The sequence below is a fragment of the Hyla sarda genome, chromosome 4, assembly GCF_029499605.1.
Source record: "Hyla sarda isolate aHylSar1 chromosome 4, aHylSar1.hap1, whole genome shotgun sequence".
Lineage (NCBI taxonomy): Eukaryota > Metazoa > Chordata > Amphibia > Anura > Hylidae > Hyla > Hyla sarda.
The window spans coordinates 52,934,061-52,956,304 of NC_079192.1; the positions used below are offsets into that span (position 1 = coordinate 52,934,061).

A 22,244-nucleotide genomic window follows, 5' to 3' on the forward strand; every position below is an offset into this window, starting at 1 on the left:
ATTGACTTTAATGAGAGCAACATAATCCTCTTGTAGATTTTCAGCTGCAGGAAACTGGCTGCGGGTGTGCTACGTGTGACCCTACTAATAAATAACAATAGTGGAGAATATGGTTATATGTACGTCAGGAGGTTAAAGTGGTACTCTGGAGGATGGAAAAGGTTTTTGAATCAACTGGTGCCAGAAAGTTAAACAGATCTGTATATTATTTATATTTAAAAATCTTAATCCTTCCAGTACTTATCAGCTGCTGTATGCTACAGAGGAAGTTGTGTTGTTCTTTCCAGTCTGACCACAGTGCTCTCTGCTGACAACTCTGTCCGTGTCAGGAACTGTCTGGAAAGGTTTGCTATGGGGATTTGCTCCTGCTCTGGACAGTCTCTCAGTCTTACTGAAGGAGACGGACTCCAGAGGCTTTCTATAGAATGCATCTGCTGCAGCGAGGCAGGGAGTGTGTGGCTTAGGTGAGTGCTTCTCCTGACTCCTATCGATCAGTGGAGGTCTCAGGAGACTGGGAAATCTGGGGGAGTACTGTGAGCCCTGTATTGTGAACTGCATGCCACCCAGCTTTTCCAGCATGTAGAAGAGAATATTTGTCTGGTAAAGCAATCATATTGGAGCTTTTCAGAAGACTAAGAAAGCTGGCTAGCACGCAGTACACAGTGTCTGGCTCACAGTACTTTCCCCGGTCTGCTTTACCAGACAGATATTATCCTCAGGAGACTGGGAAAGCTGTCAAAGTACTGTGAGCCACCACTGTGTACTGCGTGCCACCCAGCTTTTCTAATGGCACTGCAGTGCTTCTTATGCCCTCTCCCTGCCCCCCGCACTGATGTGTTTTTTCTCTGCTCACTCTTCTTTCAGCCTGCAATAAATATTCTCTCCCTGCCCCACAATAACTATTCTCTGCACTTGCCTGCCGGACAGTTAAATCATACTTTACCAGTACATTGGTCCGGTGGTAGGATGTGTAAAACTCCAATACAATCTCCGCAGCCAGAGATTTACGTGATCAGCAGATGAAGCGGACTTACAAAGAACTTCCGCTACATCTACGGATGGTTGCAGAGACATCCCTAAACTATATATATATATTTATGATTTGCACAAAATTCTGTTAGTCCAATAAAAAAGGTATTACAAGATACTGCAACATTATGATTTGCATCACTGGACTAATACGGCTACTCAAATTTAATATTATATATATATATATATATATATATATATATATATATATATATATATATATATATATATTTTTTTTTTTTTTTATTTACAAAAATGTTTACTGGAAATATTTGCAGCCGTTCAGAAGTTATGCTGGAACATAAATACTAGAGATGAGTGAACTTCCAGTAATTCAATTTGTCACGAACTTCTCGGCTCGGCAGTTGATGACTTATCCTGCATAAATTAGTTCAGCTTTCAGGTGCTCCCGTGGGCTGGAAAAGGTGGATACAGTCCTAAGAGACTCTTTCCTAGGAATGTATCCACCTATTCCAGCCCACCGGAGCACCTGAAAGCTGAACTCATTTATGCAGGATACGTCATCAACTGCCGAGCCGAGAAGTTTGTGACGAATTGAATTACTGTAAGTTCGCTCATCTCTAATAAATACATTTAGATTATATATATATATATATATATATTTGAAGTATATAATCATAGATGTGATGCTAAGAACAAACATGATATAAGACAAAATAGAAAGCAGAACTAGGGGCAAAGCAAGGAATAGAAAAAGGACACCAGACAACACTGGTTAGAGATTAGTCAGGGAGCGTATAAGGCTGGGTTCACACAAGAACCGTCCATAGTAGGGATTACAGGGGGGGGGTTTATCCAATTCTAGAAAACATCTTTAGTAGAGATGAGCGAATTTACAGTATATTCGATTCGTCACGAACTTCTCGGCTCGGCAGTTGATGACTTTTCATGCATAAATTAGTTCAGCTTTCCGGTGCTCCGGAAAAGGTGGATACAGTCCTAGAAGACTCTTTCCTAGGACTGTATCCACCTTTTCCAGCCCACCGGAGCACCTGAAGGCTGAACTAATTTACGCAGGAAAAGTCATCAACTGCCGAGCCGAGAAGTTCGTGACGAATCGAATTTACTGTAAGTTCACTCATCCATAATCTTTAGGATAGGCCATAAATATGATCGATGGGGGTCTGTCTCCCAGCACCCTCAGCGGTTAGCTGTTTAATGTGTTGTGTCCCCTATATTGTTTATCAGGAACAGCTTTGTACCTTTAGTGCACTGTTTCCCAACCAGGGTGCCTCCAGCTGTTGCAAAACTACAGCTCCCAGCATGCCCGGATAGCTGCTCAGTTCCATTCACTTGAATGGGATATAGTTAAAATAAACTGCAATACTGAGCTCAGCCACACTAAGCAAATTCAGAGAGGACATTTCTTCCTCTGTGGATCTGTGATCAGTTCACCCTGAGGAGAGGTCCAGGAAAATTCTGAAATCCTCTTCTTTTCTATGCTGACACCAGTGCCCACTTAGGTCCGGTTCACACTGCGGAATTTCCGCCTGCAGTTCCGCTTACTAAAATGTTCTGTATAATGAATGGGTTTCGTTCAATAAATTCACACTTTGGAATTTGTAAAGTGGAATTCGTGAACGGAAAAGCCGCTTGAAAATTTCCGCCTGAAGAATGGCGTTGCTCATTCTTCAGGTGGAAATACTCGCGAAAGACTGTAGTGTCCGCACGGTCCTAAGTTTCTGCCCGGAGATTCCGCAGTGTGAACCTAGCCTTAGCACTAATTCACACTACACAATCTGCCGGATATTCCATGTGCAGCAGGCACCGCTGGAATCAATCGGCACTAGGACAGCACTGTTTTCATTGACAGAAATGCATTTTGGAGTGGATTTTACCGAAAGAATGAACATGTTCAGAATAGGACCTTCTGCAGAACAGTTTCTCAACCAGGGTGCCTCCAGATGTTGCAAAACTACAACTCTCAGCATGCCTGGACAGCCTCTGGCTGTCCAGGCATGCTGGGAGTTGTAGTTTTGCAACACTTGGAGGCACCCTGGCTGGGAAACATTGTTCTGCAGTATGCACGGTGCAGCAGAATCCCACTGAAAACAATAGGGGGCTGCTTAACCAAAAGTTCTAAGGGGAACTACTCCATTCATAAATTCTGTAGCAAGAATGGCCCCTAAGTTATATACAGCAAATTCTGTATTTCTCAATCTTTGAGGAATATTTTTGGCTTCAAGAATGGATGTCAATTAGAGATGAGCGAATTTAAAGTAAATTCGATTTGTCGCGAACTTCTCGGCTCGGCAGTTGATGCCTTATCCTGCATAAATTAGTTCAGCTTTCAGGTGCTCCCGTGGGCTGGAAAAGGTGGATACAGTCCTAGGAGACTCTTTCCTAGGACTGTATCCACCTTTTCCAGCCCACCGGAGCACCGGAAAGCTGAACTAATTTATGCAGGAAAAGTTATCAACTGCCGAGCCGAGAAGTTTGTGACGAATCGAATTTACTGTAAATTCGCTCATCTCTAATGTCAATCCTTAAAAGCATAAAATAATCCTCAGCAGGTATTGGCAACAATGCGGCTTTGATTCCCCAAGAAATTGAGGCAGAACCCATATAAAAATTCTGTTAAAGGGGTACTCTGGTGACAAACTTTTTATTTATTTTTTTTTAAATCAACTGGTGTCAGAACGTTAAACAGATTTGTAAATTACTTCTATTAAAAGTTCTTAATCCTTCCAGTACTTATCAGCTGTTGTATGCTCCACAGGAAGTTCTTTTCTTTTTAATTTATTTTCTGTCTGACCACAGTGCTCTCTGCTGACACCTCTGTCCATGTCAGGAACTTTCCAGAGTAGGAGACACATAGCTAACCTCTCCTGCTCTGGACAGTTCCTGATCTGGACAGAGGTGTCAGCAGAAAGCACTGTGGTCAGACAGAAAAGATCTACACAACTTACTGTGGAGCATACAGCAGGTGATAAGTATTGGAAGGATTAAGATTTTTAAATAGAAGTAATTTACAAATCTGTTTAAAATTCTGGCACCAGTTGGTTAAAAAATAAATTTCACCGGAGTGCCCCTTTAAAATCTCTCTCAAATGACTTAGGGCCCCATTTACAATATGGAAAATTCTGGGGAGAGTTTCCGTGCAGCAGATGCTGCCTAAACCAATCGGCACCAGAACCGCTTGAACATTCGCCGTCTCTATTGACGGCAATGCGTTTCCAGGCGGATTTCAGCCAAGGAATGAACATGTTCATTATTTCAGCAGAGTCTGGAATTAGAAATTCTGCAGTGTGCACAGTACAGCAGAATCCCATTAAAGGGGTACTCCTCCCCTAGACATCTTACCCCCTCTATCCAAAAGGATAAGAGATGTCTGATCGCGGGGGTCCCGCAGCTGGGACCCCCACGATCTCTGTGCAGCAACCGGCGTTTTAGAACGCTGGGTAACGGAGGGGGTTGTGTCGTCACGACCACGCCCCCTCGTGATGTCACATCACGCCCCCTCAATGCAAGTCTATGGGAGGGGGCGTGACATCTCCACACCCTCCCGTATACTTGTATTGAGGTGGCGTGGCATGACATCATAAGGGGTGTGGCCATTACGTCATGACATCACGACACCCAGAGTTCGGAACAAAATGTTCCAAATGCTGGGGCAGTGGAGTACCCCATTAAAAACAAAGGAAGGCTGCGGCAGCACAATTTCAAGAAAGAATCTCTCCGCTTGGAAATTCTGTAGTGTGAATGGGCCCTAAAAGTACGGAGCTGTGTGTGATAAAGAAGGGGACACAAAAAACATTCAGACAACCCCTTTAAGATTTGTATTTATCCTAATACATGATGCCCCACAGATAGCTTGGACTTCTGGAAAAAGAGTGGCACGAGAGGGTAAAATCTCAGTCATCCATATACGTTTGGCTCCCCCCATTGGCTATGTTCACACCTGTGCTGTTCAATTTCATTGTTCTGCTCCGTCATGAAAGCAGAACAAGAAAAACTATGGCGCTGCAAACCCATCGTGATTGACACCAATGGCACCTTTTTCGATCTCATTGACTATAAAAGAACTTGTTCACACATGTGAGAGTTGAAAAGACCATCCCACTGAAGTCAATGGAAAATACAAGTGTTTTTTTATTTATTTATTTTTAAAGGATTAGTCCAGTCCTGAAAAAGCGGGGACTGACACGCCCCCTCAATACAACTCTATGGCAGAGACGGAGATTGCCGAAGGCAATCTCCGTCTCTGCCATAGAGTTGTATTGAGGGGGTGTGTCAGCCGCTGATTCGTGCGGTGGTCCCGTCGGCTGCTGGGGCCCCGTATGGGAGATTGTAGGGGGGTCCCAGCGGTCGGACCCCCCGTGATGATAGGGGCTAAGTTTTTCAGGACTGGACTACTCCTTTAGGATACGTTCACACGGGCGGATTTTTTTGCGGGTTTTCCGCTGCATATTTGAAATGGGGCAGGCTGTCCGCAGCAGATTTTACGCTGCGGAAAAATCGCCACAATCCCCATGGAAGTCAGTAGATACTGCAGTGGATTTTCCGCAGCGTAAATTCCGCCACGGAAAATCTGCTGCGGACAGCCGAGAAGAGCCAGCCCCCTTTCAAATAAGCAGCGGGAAAGCCGCAAAAAAAAATTCCGCCCATGTAAACGTACCCTTAATGCAGATTTTTCCACTGAAGATTTCAAACCTGCCTGAAGAATTGACACGTTTTAGAAGCAGCTTTTCAGTGAAAGGACGATGCAGATGTGAACACAGCCATAGGCTCAGCTCACGCTATCATCATGGTTCCCATTGATGGAGGAGCAGACAGGTAGATAAGATCCAACAAAACAAGGGAAAATAAAAAAACACAGAAAAAAAAAATGGAAAAGCAAATCAAAAGGCAGAGAAGCATCTAGCGTGACTTTATTTAAAAGTTAGAAAGAAAAAAAAAAAAAAAGGGAATAGGAAAATAACATTGGTTAATACAATTGAGTTTGAACAGGTTATGCATCACAGAAATGAATATTTAATCTGAAACCCAGGACACCACTGCGGCTCAGTTACAAGTTATCTATAGGTGAAGGATCTGTGTCCCATAACGGATAACCCCTTGGGTGCTCATGTTCCCTGCATGAAGTATGCAAATGAATGCCCTCAATGTAATGTAAGGAACAATCTTGAGCACCACTTTGGGAAACCCTGACTATGACATCCATGTGCCCTAAACGTCCATATGGAAAGGGGCTGGCGAGATGAGACAACCCTCTTTTATCGCTTAGACCAGGTCCACACATAGAAATTTTAATACAAATTTACAGGGAATCATGCAGCAAAATCTGTGTGTTTTACATGTGGATTTTGCTGAGGATTTTGTCCCTGCTACCGTAAAAATCTGCAGCATGCTCAATTTGGGGGCAAAAAGAAAAGTCTACAGCATGAGGATGAGATTTGTCATATCCCATCCAGGTGCAATCCACTGCGGACTTCACCTACACAAATGCGCAGGTGAAATCCGCAGTCGCCCCTTGTGGAGTTACCATTAAAGTACAAATGCAGCAGAACTCACTATTTCCTCCTCGGGAGGTTCCAACTTTTGTATCTCGTGTGGCTGTGGCTCCTCCTCCGTTAGCTCTTCCCGATGGTGGTGATGATGATGGTGGTGGTGGTGATGCCGGCTCTTCTTTCTTTTCTCCTTCCTCTCTTTCCTCCTCTCATGCTTTTTCCTGATCTCTCCGGCCTGGACTTCATGAAGAAGATCCCCACACAGTGAGGACTCAAACATCTCCCGGCCGTTCTGTATTGTCTTTGTAATTCTTAACTTGATTTCGGGAGAACCAGTCTTCTTTTGAGTAATGATTGTTGAGGATGGAGGTGGCTGAAGGAGGTTGGGTGGCGATGTGGGTTGAGGGGGCGAGGACTTGAGGACTCCCTCGTGAGGCCGCATGGTTGCTGTTTCCAGGTGGTGGTAATACTCCAGGGTGCTGAAGCTCCTCGTGCCGTACCCATTGGCCGAGCCATTGGGATACTGAGAAAACGCTGCGTATTTGACCTGCGAGTCATATCCCAGCGAGGATTGATAGCCATTGGTCAGAGGCGGCAGGTCCTCTGTGGTGGGAGTGGGGTACTGGAAGTCCGTCTGGAGGCCGGAATCGTAGGGTGTGTGCCCACCCTCATCGGCCTGATCACTACTATTGGCATCATCCTGCCGGTTGTTGGCGGAGTCGATGAGTTGCGGGGGTTGCTGGATTGTGTTTCCCATGATCCCTTGCATGAAAGAGAAGGAGAAATCCATTGTCGTGCTCAGGCATCATCAGCTTTCCCTTTCTCTCATAGGGCCTGAAAATAGAAATAGATATTAACGTACAGGTCATCATTTTCTATTATGGTTCTATATCTCATCATAACATGCAGCACTAATGCTAGATGCCATATTATGTCTTCTCTACTATGAGGGAGGATCCTAGCTGCATTTCGTGTGTCTGGTCTATGGGAGTAGCAGATTAACACACATCTCTAATAGACTTCTTAGGGTCAGTTAAAGGGGTACTCCGGAGGAAAACAACGTTTTTCAAAAATTTCCTCTGTGTCAGGAACTGTCCAGAGTAGAAGCAAATCCCCATTGCAAATCTCTCCTGCTCTGAACAGAGGTGTCAGCAGAGAGCACTGTGGACAGACTGGAAAGAACTACACAACTTCCCCTGGAGCATACAGCAGATGATAAGTAGTGGAACAATTAAGATATTTACATAGAAGTAATTTACAAATCTAACTTTCTGGCACAAGTTGATCTGGAAAAAAAAATTTCACTGGAGTACCCCTCTAAGGTTCCGATTAAACCTAGAAGTGAAAACCTAAATCTCCATAGCCCTTACAGAAGCATTTCTTCTCCTGCTCTAGAAATAACATTGCTCGCACTCAAACCCTCACAAAAAGTAGACCACCCCCCCCAACATATCTAGTAGTCAAAAGTACTGACCCCCCTCCATAGTAGACGACTGGTTTCCCCTCTCTGCAGTCACATCTTCCAAATTTTTATTCTACGCGGCCAGCCCCCACAGGGCTCCCTGCCTACGCGGCCAGCCCCCACAGGGCTCCCTGCCTACGCGGCCAGCCCCCACAGGGCTCCCTGCCTACGCGGCCAGCCCCCACAGGGCTCCCTGCCTACGCGGCCAGCCCCCACAGGGCTCCCTGCCTACGCGGCCAGCCCCCACAGGGCTCCCTGCCTACGCGGCCAGCCCCCACAGGGCTCCCTGCCTACGCGGCCAGCCCCCACAGGGCTCCCTGCCTACGCGGCCAGCCCCCACAGGGCTCCCTGCCTACGCGGCCAGCCCCCACAGGGCTCCCTCCTACACGGCCAGCCCCCACAGGGCTCCTTTCTACACCACCAGAGGGCTCCCTCCTACACCACCAGGCTCCTTCTGCCATGTCACAATGTGTAAGGATACAGCCCTTTGACAAGCAGAATGTTGACACCCAGTTGTCAATACATTAATACATTTCTATGAAGACAACCAGGGGAATTGCACAATAAGTAGACGCTCCAGGATTGTTCCCCAAAGCAAGTACAAGTGTTTATTAAATCAGAAGTGTGGGAAAAGCTGATTGCTTTGTGCTTTTCTGAAAACGTGCTCTGAAATTCCTATGAAGAGGAATTTTGCAGCACATTTTCACATAAGAACAATTGTTATAGTCACATGTGGGCATCATCCCATGGTATACGGGGACAATGGCCTTCATTGCACTCATTGCATCTGAGGGGAAGAGGAGTGAATTAAAAACGGAAAGAAAAAAAAAAAAACACAATGAAAAAAGTGCTCTATTTTGTCATCTCGCTCACGTTCTCAGGCTGCTATCACTGCCAGAAACAAGGAGCGGTTATCTATGACTTCCATACAACGACTTACACCAGTGTTTTCCAAACAGTGTTTCTCCAGCTGTTTCAAAACTACAACTCCCAGCATGCCCGGACAGCCAAAGGCTGTCCGGGCATGCTGGGAGTTGTAGTTTTGTAACAGCTGGAGACACACTGGAAAACACTGCCTTACACACAACCCTCAAGTTACATGTGTAGAGAGGACATACATAAAGCTCCTCCTGTAGGAAAGACACATCAGTGCATAAGCTGCAGGACTTTTCCCCAAGAATTCTGATATTCATGGCTTATCATAGGGACATCAGCATAAATCAGTGGGGGCTCCGACTCCCAACACCCATCGCTGATCAGTTCTATACATTTTACAGCTCATATCATTGTAGAAATGAGCTGCAGTACCAAGCCCAGCCACTACAGAGTATACGGCGCTGTGCCTGGTAAACAAGGAGCATAGCGGCCCCATCTTTCATCTGATACATTCTAAAGAATCTTGACTTCATTTCCATCAGACACAGTTGTTTTAATTCTTAACCCCTTAAGGACCGGGGGGTTTTCCGTCTTTGCATTTTCGTTTTTTCCTCCTTGTCTTTAAAAAAAATCATAACTCTTTCAATTTTGCACCTAAAAATCCATATGATGGCTTATTTTTTGCGCCACCAATTCTACTTTGTAATGACGTCAGTCATTTTGCCCAAAAATCTATGGTGAAACGGAAAATAAAATCATTGTGAGACAAAATTGAAACCCCAACCCCCCCCCCCCCCCCCCCGCTGTTTTGTAACTTTTGGGGGCTTCCGTTACTACGTAGTACATTTTGCGGTAAAAATGACACCTTATTATTCTGTAGGTCCATACGGTTAAAATGATACCCTACTTATATAGGTTTGATTTTGTCGTACTTCTGGAAAAAATCATAACTACATGCAGGAAAATTAATACGTTTAACCCCTTAAGGACTCAGGGTTTTTCCATTTTTGCACTTTCGTTTTTTCCTCCTTACCTTTTAAAAATCATAACCCTTTCAAATTTCCACCTAAAAATCCATATTATGGCTTATTTTTTGCGTCGCCAATTCTACTTTGCAGTGACAATAGTAATCTTACCCAAAAATGCACGGCGAAACGGAAAAAAAAATCATTGTGCGACAAAATTGAAAATAAAACGCCATTTTGTAACTTTTGGGGGCTTCCGTTTCTACGCAGTGCATATTTCGGTAAAAATGACACCTTATCATTATTCTGTAGGTCCATATGGTTAAAATGATCCCCTACTTATATAGGTTTGATTTTGTCGCACTTCTGGAAAAAATCATAACTACATGCAGGAAAATTTATACGTTTAAAAATGTCATCTTCTGACCCCTATAACTTTTTTATTTTTCCACGTACAGGGCGGTATGAGGACTCATTTTTTGCGCCGTGATCTGAAGTTTTTATCGATATGATTTTTGTTTTGATTGGACTTTTTGATCACTTTTTATTCATTTTTTTAATGGTATAAAAAGTGACCAAAATACGCTTTTTTGGACTTTGGAATTTTTTTGCGCGTACGCCATTGACCGTACGGCTTAATTAATGATATATTTTTATAGTTCGGACATTTACGCACGTGGCAATACCACATATGTTTATTTTTATTTTTTTACATTGTTTTATTTTTTTTATGGGAAAAGGGGGGTGATTCAAATGACCTTTAACACTTTTTTTTTAAACTTTTTTTTTTTTTTTTGCAGTGTTATAGCTCCCATAGGGACCTATAACACTGCACACACTGATCTCCTATGCTGATCACTGGCGTGTATTAACACGCCTGTGATCAGTGTTATCGGCGCTTGACTGCTCCTGCCTGGATCTCAGGCACGGAGCAGTCATTCGTCGATCGGACACAGAGGAGGCAGGTAAGGGCCCTCCCGGTGTCCGATCAGCTGTTTGGGACGCCGCGATTTCACCGCGGCGGTCCCGAACAGCCCGACTGAGCAGCCGGATCACTTTCAGTTTCACTTTAGAAGCGGCGGTCAGCTTTGACCGCCGCTTCTAAAGGGTTAATACCGCACATCGCCGCGATCGCCGTTGATGAGCGCCGGGACCGACGCGATATGATACAGGATCGCGGCGCGATCCCGCTTCATATCGCGGGAGCCGGCGCAGGACGTAAATATACAGGGTTAAAATTGTCATCTTCTGACCCCTATAACTTTTTTATTTTTGCGCATATGGGGCGGTATGAGGGCTCATTTTTTGCGCCGTGATCTGAAGTTTTTAGCGGTACCATTTTTGCATTGATAGGACTTATTGATCGTGACCAAAAATGCGCTTTTTTGGACTTTGGAATTTTTTTGCGCGTACGCCATTGACGTGCGGTTTAATTAACGATATATTTTTATAATTCGGACATTTCCGCACGCGGCGATACCATATATGTTTATTTTTATTTACACTGGGTTTTTTTTTATGGGAAAAGGGGGTGGTTCAAACTTTTAATAGGGAAGGGGTTAAATGATCTTTATTCACTTTTTTTTCACTTCCATAGGGACCTATAACATTGCACACACTGATCTTTATCATTGATCACTGGTTTCTCATAAGAAACCACTGATCGATGATTCTGCCGCTTGACTGCTCATGCCTGGATCTCAGGCACTGAGCAGTCATTCGGCGATCGGACAGCGAGGAGGCTGTCCTGTAAGCTGTCCTCCTGCTGTCCTGTAAGCTGTTCGGGATGCCGCGGCGAACCCGAACAGCTCCCTGAGCTAACCGGCATGCTTTCACTTTAGACACCGCGTCCAACTTTGAACGCCGCGTCTAAAGGGTTAATAGCGCGCGGCACCGCGATCAATGCCGCGTGCTATTAGCCACAGGTCCCGGCCGTTGTCCCGCTATGGCCCCGCGTCAAAGATCGGGAGCGGACACATGACATACCGGTATGTCATGTGTCCTTAAGGAGTTAAAGAGCCCCCTCTCTCATTTTCTCCCCATCCACAAACCCCTATGAGGTTTTTTTTTTTTTTGCGTAACCAATTGTTCTTTGTAATTACACCTTTCATTTTACTATAAAAGTGAACGTTAAAAAAAAAAAGTAGAGATATAGATAGAGAGATATAGATATCTATCTCTATATATATATATCTATAAAGCAGAAGAGGATCGAAACGTCACTGCTGTTTAGCACATTGCATGATGGAATAAAATTCACCTTTTTTCACGTTATTGGAGTGCTGCCCTGATCTTCCATATATATATATATATATATATATATATATATATATATATATATATATATATATATATATATATATATATATATAATTTGTGGTGGGAAATTGAAAAGAAAGCTGTAACTTTGGGGGTTAGGGTTTGTTTTTACAGTGTACTTTACAGTAAAAAATTGCCTTTTATTTTGTAGGTCAATATGATTCAAACGATGCTCATCTTTAGATGCGTTGCTATTCTTGTACTAAAAAAAATATAAACTTTTTTTTAAATATGAAGGCTTGTTTTTTGCGCAACCAGTTGTCCTTTGTAATGACAACTCATTTTACCATAAAATGTATGGCGCAACCAAAAAAATACAATTTGTGTCGGGAAATTGAGAAGAAAACTGCAATTTTGCTAATTTTGGAAGGTTTTGTTTTCATGCCGTACAATTTACAGTAAAAATGACATGTGCTCTTTATTCTCTGGGTCAATACGGTTAAAATGATACCAATGATTACATACTTTTATATTATTGTACCACTTAAAAAAAAAATGTGTACGTTTAAAATCCCTCTATTTTGACGACCTATAACTTTTATTTTTCCGATACCAAATATGTGGTTCTTAGAAATATGGGAAAAGGGGAGGAATCTTAATTTTTATTATACGTGGTGCTTTTATATAGTTATTAAAAACATTTTTTTAAATAATTTTATTTACACTTTTTAAGTCCCCATAGGGGACGTAAATATTAAATCTTTAATTGCCAAACCCTTAATAATGCTATTCTATTGCATAACATTACCCTGTGTTCTTGGTGATCTAATAGAGTCTGCATTAGCAGAGTCTATCGGCAGATGGGGCCCAGGATTCGCATGAAGCAGGCGAGGGGAACTCTGGGGGTATGTGCAGGGGTGCCAATCAGGGCAATTGGTGGACTGTCATTATGGCCCGTGATCGCTACTCCTCCTGGCATTTTAGGCATTAAAGGTGATATCATGTCTGAGCGCCGGGGCCTCAGCTCTCCCCTGGAGCGACATCACGACTAGAGATGAGCGAACTTACAGTAAATTCGATTCGTCACAAACTTCTCGGCTCGGCAGTTCATGACTTATCCTGCATAAATTAGTTCAGCTTTCCGGTGCTCCGGTGGGCTGGAAAAGGTGGATACAGTCCTAGGAAAGAGACTCCTAGGACTGTATCCACCTTTTCCAGCCCACGGGAGCACCTGAAGGCTGAACTAATTTATGCAGGAAAAGTCATCAACTGCCGAGCCGAGAAGTTTGTGACGAATCGAATTTACTGTAAGTTCACTCATCTCTAATCATGACCCCCACCCAAAGTGGGGGGGCCACCACGCCCCCTCCATGGGGGCTCTCCCATAGAGACTTATGGAGGGGGCCAGGGTTGTGCTGCTCCAGGTGAGAATCGGGCCCCAGCGCTCAGACACCCCGCAATCTAAAGCTTATCCCTTTCCTGCGGATAGGGGGGATACATTTTTTCCCCATGAGACTACTCCTTTACTGACTGTGAAATTATGTGAAATGAGACATCTGAGTGTATACGAGTAAATTATCAAAAAAAGCTATTGTATTGGAAAGGCCTATTAATATAGGTTTTATGGATTACATTCTCCTGCTGGATGACTTACACTCTGCTCTACAGGAATGAGCATCTGAACTAATGACTGCTGGGAAATGAAGTTCAAAGCAAATCATGTGACATCAGAAGCTCCGCCTACCACACAAATTGGCATTATTTTTCAACCTTTTCAACCTAACAAAGTATAACATTTGCTGTGGAAAGTGGATCATGGTAAAACCCCTTTAAGGGGTTAAACTGATCGGATGCGTCCACAGTAACAGCATTGTCCTCAATTGTCTCAATACATCTTGAGGCCATTTTCAGAAGCGCATATCACAGACGCAAGTCTCACTTGTGAATAAAATAAAACAAAAACACTTAAAAAAAAGGTGGACTCTCTCGCATGGTGGTGCTGCCAAAACTACAATCCATACAGCCGCTGGTTGGTGGTGGCAAGACAGACCAATCCCCCCCCCCCCCCCCCCCCCCGCCCTTCCTTCTCCATGATAGCCCCCCCCTCCTTCCTTCTCCATGATAGCCCCCCCCTCCTTCCTTCTCCATGATAGCCCCCCCCTCCTTCCTTCTCCATGATAGGGCCCCCCCCCTCCTTCTCCATGATAGGGCCCCCCCCCTCCTTCTCCATGATAGGGCCCCCCCCTCCTTCTCCATGATAGGGCCCCCCCCCCTCCTTCTCCATGATAGGCGCCGCTATCACCACATTCTCCATAATAGCCCGCCCCCCCCCTCCTTCCTTCTCCATGATAGCCCCCTCCTTCTCCATGATAGGCGTCGCCATCACCACATTCTCCATAATAGCCCCCCCTCCTTCCTTCTCCATGATAGCCCCCCCTCCTTCCTTCTCCATGATAGCCCCCCCCCTCCTTCCTTCTACATGATAGGGCCCCCCCTCCTTCTCCATGATAGGCGCCGCTATCACCACATTCTCCATAATAGCCCGCCCCCCCCTCCTTCCTTCTCCATGATAGCCCCCCCCTCCTTCCTTCTCCATGATAGCCCCCCCCTCCTTCCTTCTCCATGATAGCCCCCCCCTCCTTCCTTCTCCATGATAGCCCCCCCCTCCTTCCTTCTCCATGATAGCCCCCCCCTCCTTCCTTCTCCATGATAGCCCCCCCTCCTTCCTTCTCCATGATAGCCCCCTCCTTCCTTCTCCATGATAGCCCCCCCCTCCTTCCTTCTCCATGATAGCCCCCTCCTTCCTTCTCCATGATAGCCCCCTCCTTCCTTCTCCATGATAGCCCCCCCTCCTTCCTTCTCCATGATAGCCCCCCCTCCTTCCTTCTCCATGATAGCCCCCCTCCTTCCTTCTCCATGATAGCCCCCCCCTCCTTCCTTCTCCATGATAGCCCCCCCCTCCTTCCTTCTCCATGATAGCCCCCCCCTCCTTCCTTCTCCATGATAGCCCCCTCCTTCCTTCTCCATGATAGCCCCCTCCTTCTCCATGATAGGCGCCGCTACCACCACATTTTCAGTTATAATCATCAGATCTGTGGCAAGAACAGGGCTTGTGGCCCCCGTACACCGCAAGAATTATTGGTGGGACCTCCCCTTCCAGACACGCGCACAAAGAGTTACATTTTGTGTTTATCATGTGAAGTAAAAGAGAAGAAATTCACAATATTGCGCAAGAAATCCTCTGCAGACCGCAGCACGGCGATGTACGGTACAAACCACCACAGGAACAAATACTGATAAGAGACGTCACCATCCCCGGGAAACCATCTGACTCTGGCCTCATCCACAGTAGTGTAGTCATTTATGGTGCAGGTTGGTAAAGGTCTCCAGAAATCCTATACATATACCTGACTAATACCACTTACATATGAAGCATTATAATGATCAGCCATAGGCTTCTGTGTTAAAACTAGGGATCGACCGATATTGTTTTTTTAGGGCCAATAGCCGATAACTTATACCGATATTCAGGTATAAGTTATCGGCTATTTATCCCCTCGCGACACCGCTGCAGATCATTGCTTTATAGCGGGCGCTTTAAATCAATGCACTGCAGTGGCTTTTGAGGTGCCATAGGCCTCCGCCGCCGCCCGATTCTCTCTCCCTACCTGTCAGGGTGGTCCGGGCCATCCATCCTTCCTGTAGTGTCCGGCGGCATTCCGGGTGGAGGGTGAACCGGTCCGGGCTGTTCTTCTCTGGGGGTCATCTTCTCCACTCCGGGCAGGCTCCGGCCTAGTAACGCAGCATAGACGCTGCTGCGCAGCGACGCACCTGACGTCACGGCGTAGCGGCGTCTATGCAGCGTACTAGGCTGGAGCCTGCCCGGAGTGGAGAAGATGACCCCCGGAGAAGAACAGCCCGGACCGGTTCACCCTCCACCCGGAATGCCGCTGGACACTACATGAAGGATGGATTTTAGTTAAATTTTTTTTATTGACTCGGAGGGTGGGGGAGGGGCCCGACCGGTATAGCGGTATGGGCAAAAATCCATACCGTGGGAGGAAAAAAACAGGTATCCGGTTCATACCGGTATACCGCCCAGCACTACGGTGGGGGGTGCGACGCGGTACAGTGGGGGCGGTGCGGGGCATTAATGCCCAAAATCGTGATTATCGGCCGATAATATCGGCCATACCGATAATAAGTCGATCCCTAGTTAAAACCTTTATTTTTTTATAGGATTTCTCTGGTATGGAACAGCCTAGTCCAGCGGTCTTCAAACTGTGGCCCTCCAGATGTTGCAAAACTACAACTCCCAGCATGCCCGGACAGCCAACGGCTGTCCGGGCATGCTGGGAGTTGTAGTTTAGCAACATCTGGAGGGCCACAGTTTGAAGACCACTGGCCTAGTCTGTACTGTTCCTAACAGCTTGTGGGGTGGGGGGCTGTGAATACATGGGACAAATACAGTAAGAACTTTTTCACTGCAAACCAACCACTAGATTTTTTCGTCCTGGGGCCGTGATGTCAGCAACGACCCATGTGACCCAGATAGAACGTCAACAGGAAGTTCTTTATGTAAATAAACGCATCAGAAAGAGGATGCCCAGGGCATAGGGGCAAAAAGAGCGTCTTCACATCTATACCGCAGCAGTATACCTGAGGCGGACATATGCTGTGGTAAACCATACACTTCCATCATGTAAAAGTGCCCAAAAGTCTGTCAGTATGGACCTGTGTTTGTCCTCTATGGGGGAGATTTATCAGAACCGGTCCAGAGGAAAAGTTGCTGAGTTGCCCATAGCAACCAATCAGATCACTTCTTTCATTTCTCTTTTATAAGTATATTAGTGCTGTATCCTTAGGTATTAGGGGTGTGAATCGCCAAGAATTTGGCGATTCGATTCGAATCGCGATACCAGTGTGGCGATTCGATATATCCCGATATATCGCGATACCGTCTAGGTGACGATACATCGCGATATATCGCGATACATCGCCCACCTGGGAGCATTCATAGATCCCAATAGACGCCGCTGTCAGCTTTGACAGCGGCGATCTAGTACTCCGGTGCTCACTTTTCTCATGTTATCCCGTCCGGGCTGCAAAATAAAATAAAACGCACTTTATCTTACCTGCCAACGAGCCCGCGGAGCTCCGGTACAGGTGTTCGGTCCCCGGGCTGTATTCTTCTTACTTCCTGTTAGTCCGGCACGTCACATGGAGCTTCAGCCTATCACCGGCCGCAGCGATGTCCCGCCTCCGCTGGTGATAGGCTGAAGCTCCATGTGACGTGCCGGACTAACAGGAAGTAAGAAGAATACAGCCCGGGGACCGAACACCTGTACCGGAGCTCCGCGGGCTCGTTGGCAGGTAAGATACGGGCGTCCGCAGATAAAAATTTCACATCCCTAAAAGAATCGATTCAAAAATATTTTGAATCGATTCTGTATCGGCAAATGAAAAATCGCGATTATCGCGAGAATCGATTTTTTCTTACATCCCTATTAGGTATACAGTGTTTTTTTATAAGTATATTAGTGTTGTATGCTTAGGTATAGTGTTTTTTTTATAAGTATATTAGTGTTGTATGCTTAGGTATAGTGTTTTTTTTATAAGTATATTAGTGTTGTATGCTTAGGTATACAGTGTTTTTTATAAGTATATTAGTGTTGTATGCTTAGGTATACAGTGTTTTTTTAATAAGTATATTAGTGTTGTATGCTTATACATTGTTTTTTATAAGTATATTAGTGTTGTATGCTTAGGTATACAGTGTTTTTTATAAGTATATTAGTGTTGTATGCTTAGGTATACAGTGTTTTTTATAAGTATATCAGTGTTGCATGCTTAGGTATATGTTTTTTTTATAAGTACCGTATATTAGTGTTGTATGCTTAGGTATACAGTGTTTTTTTATAAGTATATTAGTGTTGTATGCTTAGGTATACAGTGTTTTTTATAAGTATATTAGTGTTGTATGCTTATGTATACAGTGTTTTTTATAAGTATATTAGTGTTGTATGCTTATGTATACAGTGTTTTTTATAAGTATATTAGTGTTGTATGCTTAGGTATACAGTGTTTTTTTTATAACTATATCAGTGTTGTATGCTTTGGTATACAGTGTTTCTTATAAGTATATTAGTGTTGTATGCTTAGGTATACAGTGTTTCTTATAAGTATATTAGTGTTGTATGCTTAGGTATACAGTGTTTTTTTTATAACTATATTAGTGTTGCATGCTTAGGTACACAGTGTTTCTTATAAGTATATTAGTGTTGTATGCTTAGGTATACAGTGTTTTTTATAAGTATATTAGTGTTGTATGCTTAGGTATAGTGTTTTTTTTATAAGTATATTAGTGTTGTATGCTTAGGTATACAGTGTTTTTTTATAAGTATATTAGTGTTGTATGCTTATACAGTGTTTTTTTATAAGTATATTAGTGTTGTATGCTTAGGTATACAGTGTTTTTTATAAGTATATTAGTGTTGTATGCTTAGGTATACAGTGTTTTTTATAAGTATATCAGTGTTGCATGCTTAGGTATATGTTTTTTTTATAAGTACCGTATATTAGTGTTGTATGCTTAGGTATACAGTGTTTTTTTTTAATAACTATATTAGTGTTGTATGCTTATACATTGTTTTTTATAAGTATATTAGTGTTGTATGCTTAGGTATACAGTGTTTTTTTATAAGTATATTAGTGTTGTATGCTTAGGTATACAGTGTTTTTTTATAAGTATATTAGTGTTGTATGCTTAGGTATACAGTGTTTTTTATAAGTATATTAGTGTTGTATGCTTAGGTATACAGTGTTTTTTATAAGTATATTAGTGTTGTATGCTTAGGTATACAGTGTTTCTTATAAGTATATTAGTGTTGTATGCTTAGGTATACAGTGTTTTTTTATAAGTATATTAGTGTTGTATGCTTAGGTATACATTGTTTTTATAAGTATATTAGTGTTGTATGCTTAGGTATACAGTGTTTTTTATAAGTATATCAGTGTTGCATGCTTAGGTATATGTTTTTTTTATAAGTACCGTATATTAGTGTTGTATGCTTAGGTATACAGTGTTTTTTTTAATAACTATATTAGTGTTGTATGCTTATACATTGTTTTTTATAAGTATATTAGTGTTGTATGCTTAGGTATACAGTGTTTTTTATAAGTATATTAGTGTTGTATGCTTTGGTATACAGTGTTTCTTATAAGTATATTAGTGTTGTATGCTTAGGTATACAGTGTTTTTTATAAGTATATTAGTGTTGTATGCTTAGGTATACAGTGTTTTTTATAAGTATATCAGTGTTGTATGCTTTGGTATGTGTTTTTTTTAGAAGTATAAAGTGCAGTGCACAGGACTGAAAGGACACAGGGGGTATAGGCAAAAACATGGGCACAAGGAACCTACAAATGCATGCATACGGTCATGAAAGATATATTACTGAGGGTTAGAGATGAGCGAATTTACAGTAAATTCGATTCGTCACGAACTTCTCGGCTTGGCAGTTGATGACTTATCCTGCATAAATTAGTTCAGCTTTCAGGTGCTCCGGTGGGCTGGAAAAGGTGGATACAGTCCTAGGAAAGAGTCTCCTAGGACTGTATCCACCTTTTCCAGCCAACGGGAGCACCTGAAAGCTGAACTAATTTATGCAGGATAAGTCATCAACTGCCGAGCCGAGAAGTTCGTGACGAATCTAATTTACTGTAAATTCGCTCATCTCTACTGAGGGTACATAGAAGCCCTAGTCAGACTACTCAGACAATAAACATGCACAGGAGAGAGAAAGAGATGATAACCCAACGTAGAGCCATATGCCACCGGCACTCACCCCAACGTACGCAGCAGCACGAAACGTACGCTGGGGTATGCAGGTGGGATATGGCTCTATCATATGGTTATCATCTCTTTCTCTCTCCTGTGCATGTTTATTGGCTGAGTAGTCTGACTAGGGCTTCTATGTACCCTCAGTAATATATCTTTCATGACCGTATGCATGCATTTGTAGGTTCCTTGCGCCCATGTTTTTGCCTATACACCCTGTGTCCTTTCAGTCCTGTGCACTGTGGTTATACATATGATTTTAATATGTATTTGTATTCCTAATAAAATTTTGCATATTTTCATACATTTTTGTGCATTGCTGAATTTATTTATTTGGTGTTATATCATTTGAAATTTCAGCAATATATACTTAGTACTTTCATGTTTGGAGAAGTATATTAGTGTTTGCTTATGTATATGGTTTTTTAGAAGTATATTAGTGTTTGCTTATGCATATGGTTTTTTAGAAGTATATTAGTGTTTGCTTATGTATATGGTTTTTTAGAAGTATATTAGTGTTTGCTTATGCATATGGTTTTTTAGAAGTATAAGTGTTGTTTGCTTATGTATATGGTTTTTTAGAAGTATTATATTAGTGTTGTTTGCTTATGTATATGGTTTTTAGAAGTATATTAGTGTTGTTTGCTTATGTATATGTTTTTTAGAAGTATATTAGTGTTGTATGCTTATGTATATGGTTTTTTAGAAGTATATTAGTGTTGTATGCTTATGTATATGGTTTTTTAGAAGTATATTAGTGTTGTATGCTTCTGTATATGGTTTTTTAGAAGTATATTAATGTTTTATGCTTGGGTATATGGTTTTTATAAATATATTAGTGACATATGCTTATGTTTTTCTTTTATTAGTGACATACGGTGTGGTATACTTTTTCTTTTTATTATGTTGGTGACGTATGGTGATGTACACAATGTGAGTGGTACAGATGTGTACCTACCCTAAAGGAAAGGGAGGGATTACAAATGGTTGTCTAGTCCAGTGGATTTCCACGAGCATCTTACACCACTATATCTTGCAATTCGTAGTACAGTGTTTCCCAGCCAGCGTGCCTCCAGCTGTTGCAAAACTACAACTCCCAGCATGCCTCCAGCAGTTGCAAAACTACAACCCCCAGCATGCCCGGACAGCCAACGGCTGTCCGGGCATGCTGGGAGTTGTAGTTTTGCAACAGCTGGAGGAACCCTGGTTGCAAAACACTGCACTACAGCATCCGTCAGTAACATTTTATCAACCTAATTTCCCCGAGTACTGCACTGCTTAGCTATTGTACTACTACAACCCTCACCATCTGCATGCTTGTAGTCCCGTCAGGTGGGTGGGGTTTTAATGGTCCATTTAGGCATGCTGGGAGTTGTAGTTTTGCAACAGCTGGAGGCACCCTGGTTGGGAAACCCTGTACTACGAATTGCAAGATTGGCGTTCTCTGATCTAAATACACATTGTACAATAATGGAGTGCACTCTACTTACCTTGCTGAGTCTAGCAGAGGCACGCCGGCCCCTCTGTTTACTTCCCTGGTGACGCTCGCTCTGTGTGTTCCCGGACGTCATCAGCAGAGCCAGGAGGGAGAGGGAGCGGCTGGACTCAGCAAGGCTGTCATGTGTTTTTTTTATTTAGACTGAACCCCTTTAAGGTAAACCTTCCTGTCACAAGCAGATGCAAGAGAACGGCGACTCTCGTATTTACAGTTATTCTTCTGCTACATTTTGCACTTGCACAACAGCATGCCCTAAAATAAAACCTGCGTCACTCCTTCTAAATGTGGTTCTGTTTCAATCTTTTATGGGCCCCAAATACATTAAAATAAGCAAATAACATTTACTTAGCTCCGATCTCCTTAGGGCCAAGTCAATTTTTGGGGGGGGGGGGGGGGGGGGGGGGGGGGAGCGGAGATCATAGCCAATCAGTGGAATCAATAGTCAATGTCCGTGACCGCGAGAGTCACGTCACCTCCGCTCCAAAAAGCGGACCAAAGATGCTGATCAGAGTCTGAACGGGCAATCAGAACGACGTAACTGTAAGGCCGCGGTCACATCTCGATTTTGCTATACGATTCCCATATCAGGTTTTTTGTAAAAAAAATACGTAAGTCTCAAAACCGGACCGAACCGTATACAACCGTATACACCCCTGTACGTTTTAAACCGTATGCGGTTTGAAAACGGATGTCCGGTTGCATACGGTTTAATAAAAAATAAACGCATACGGTTTAAAACGTACAGAGGTATATATGGTTGTATACGGTTTTATGTTTGTCCTTAATTAAAGTTCTTGTTCTATTTGTGGGAAGAACTTTCGGCGTGCACTGCGCATGTGCAAAC

The 22,244-nt window shown here is 43.4% G+C and overlaps 1 protein-coding gene across 7 annotated transcripts in view; it reads right to left on the reverse strand.

The window, feature by feature from the left end:
- NSD3 (nuclear receptor binding SET domain protein 3) overlaps positions 1 to 22,244 on the reverse strand; it is a 170,540-nt gene that overhangs the window by 122,088 nt on the left and 26,208 nt on the right. For all 7 annotated transcript variants that reach the window (XM_056570934.1, XM_056570939.1, XM_056570938.1 and 4 more), the window contains exon 2: positions 6,565 to 7,334. In XM_056570934.1, coding sequence (XP_056426909.1) covers positions 6,565 to 7,290 — 726 coding nt within the window. In that variant the 5' untranslated portion in view covers positions 7,291 to 7,334. The remainder of the gene's footprint in view (positions 1 to 6,564; positions 7,335 to 22,244) is intronic.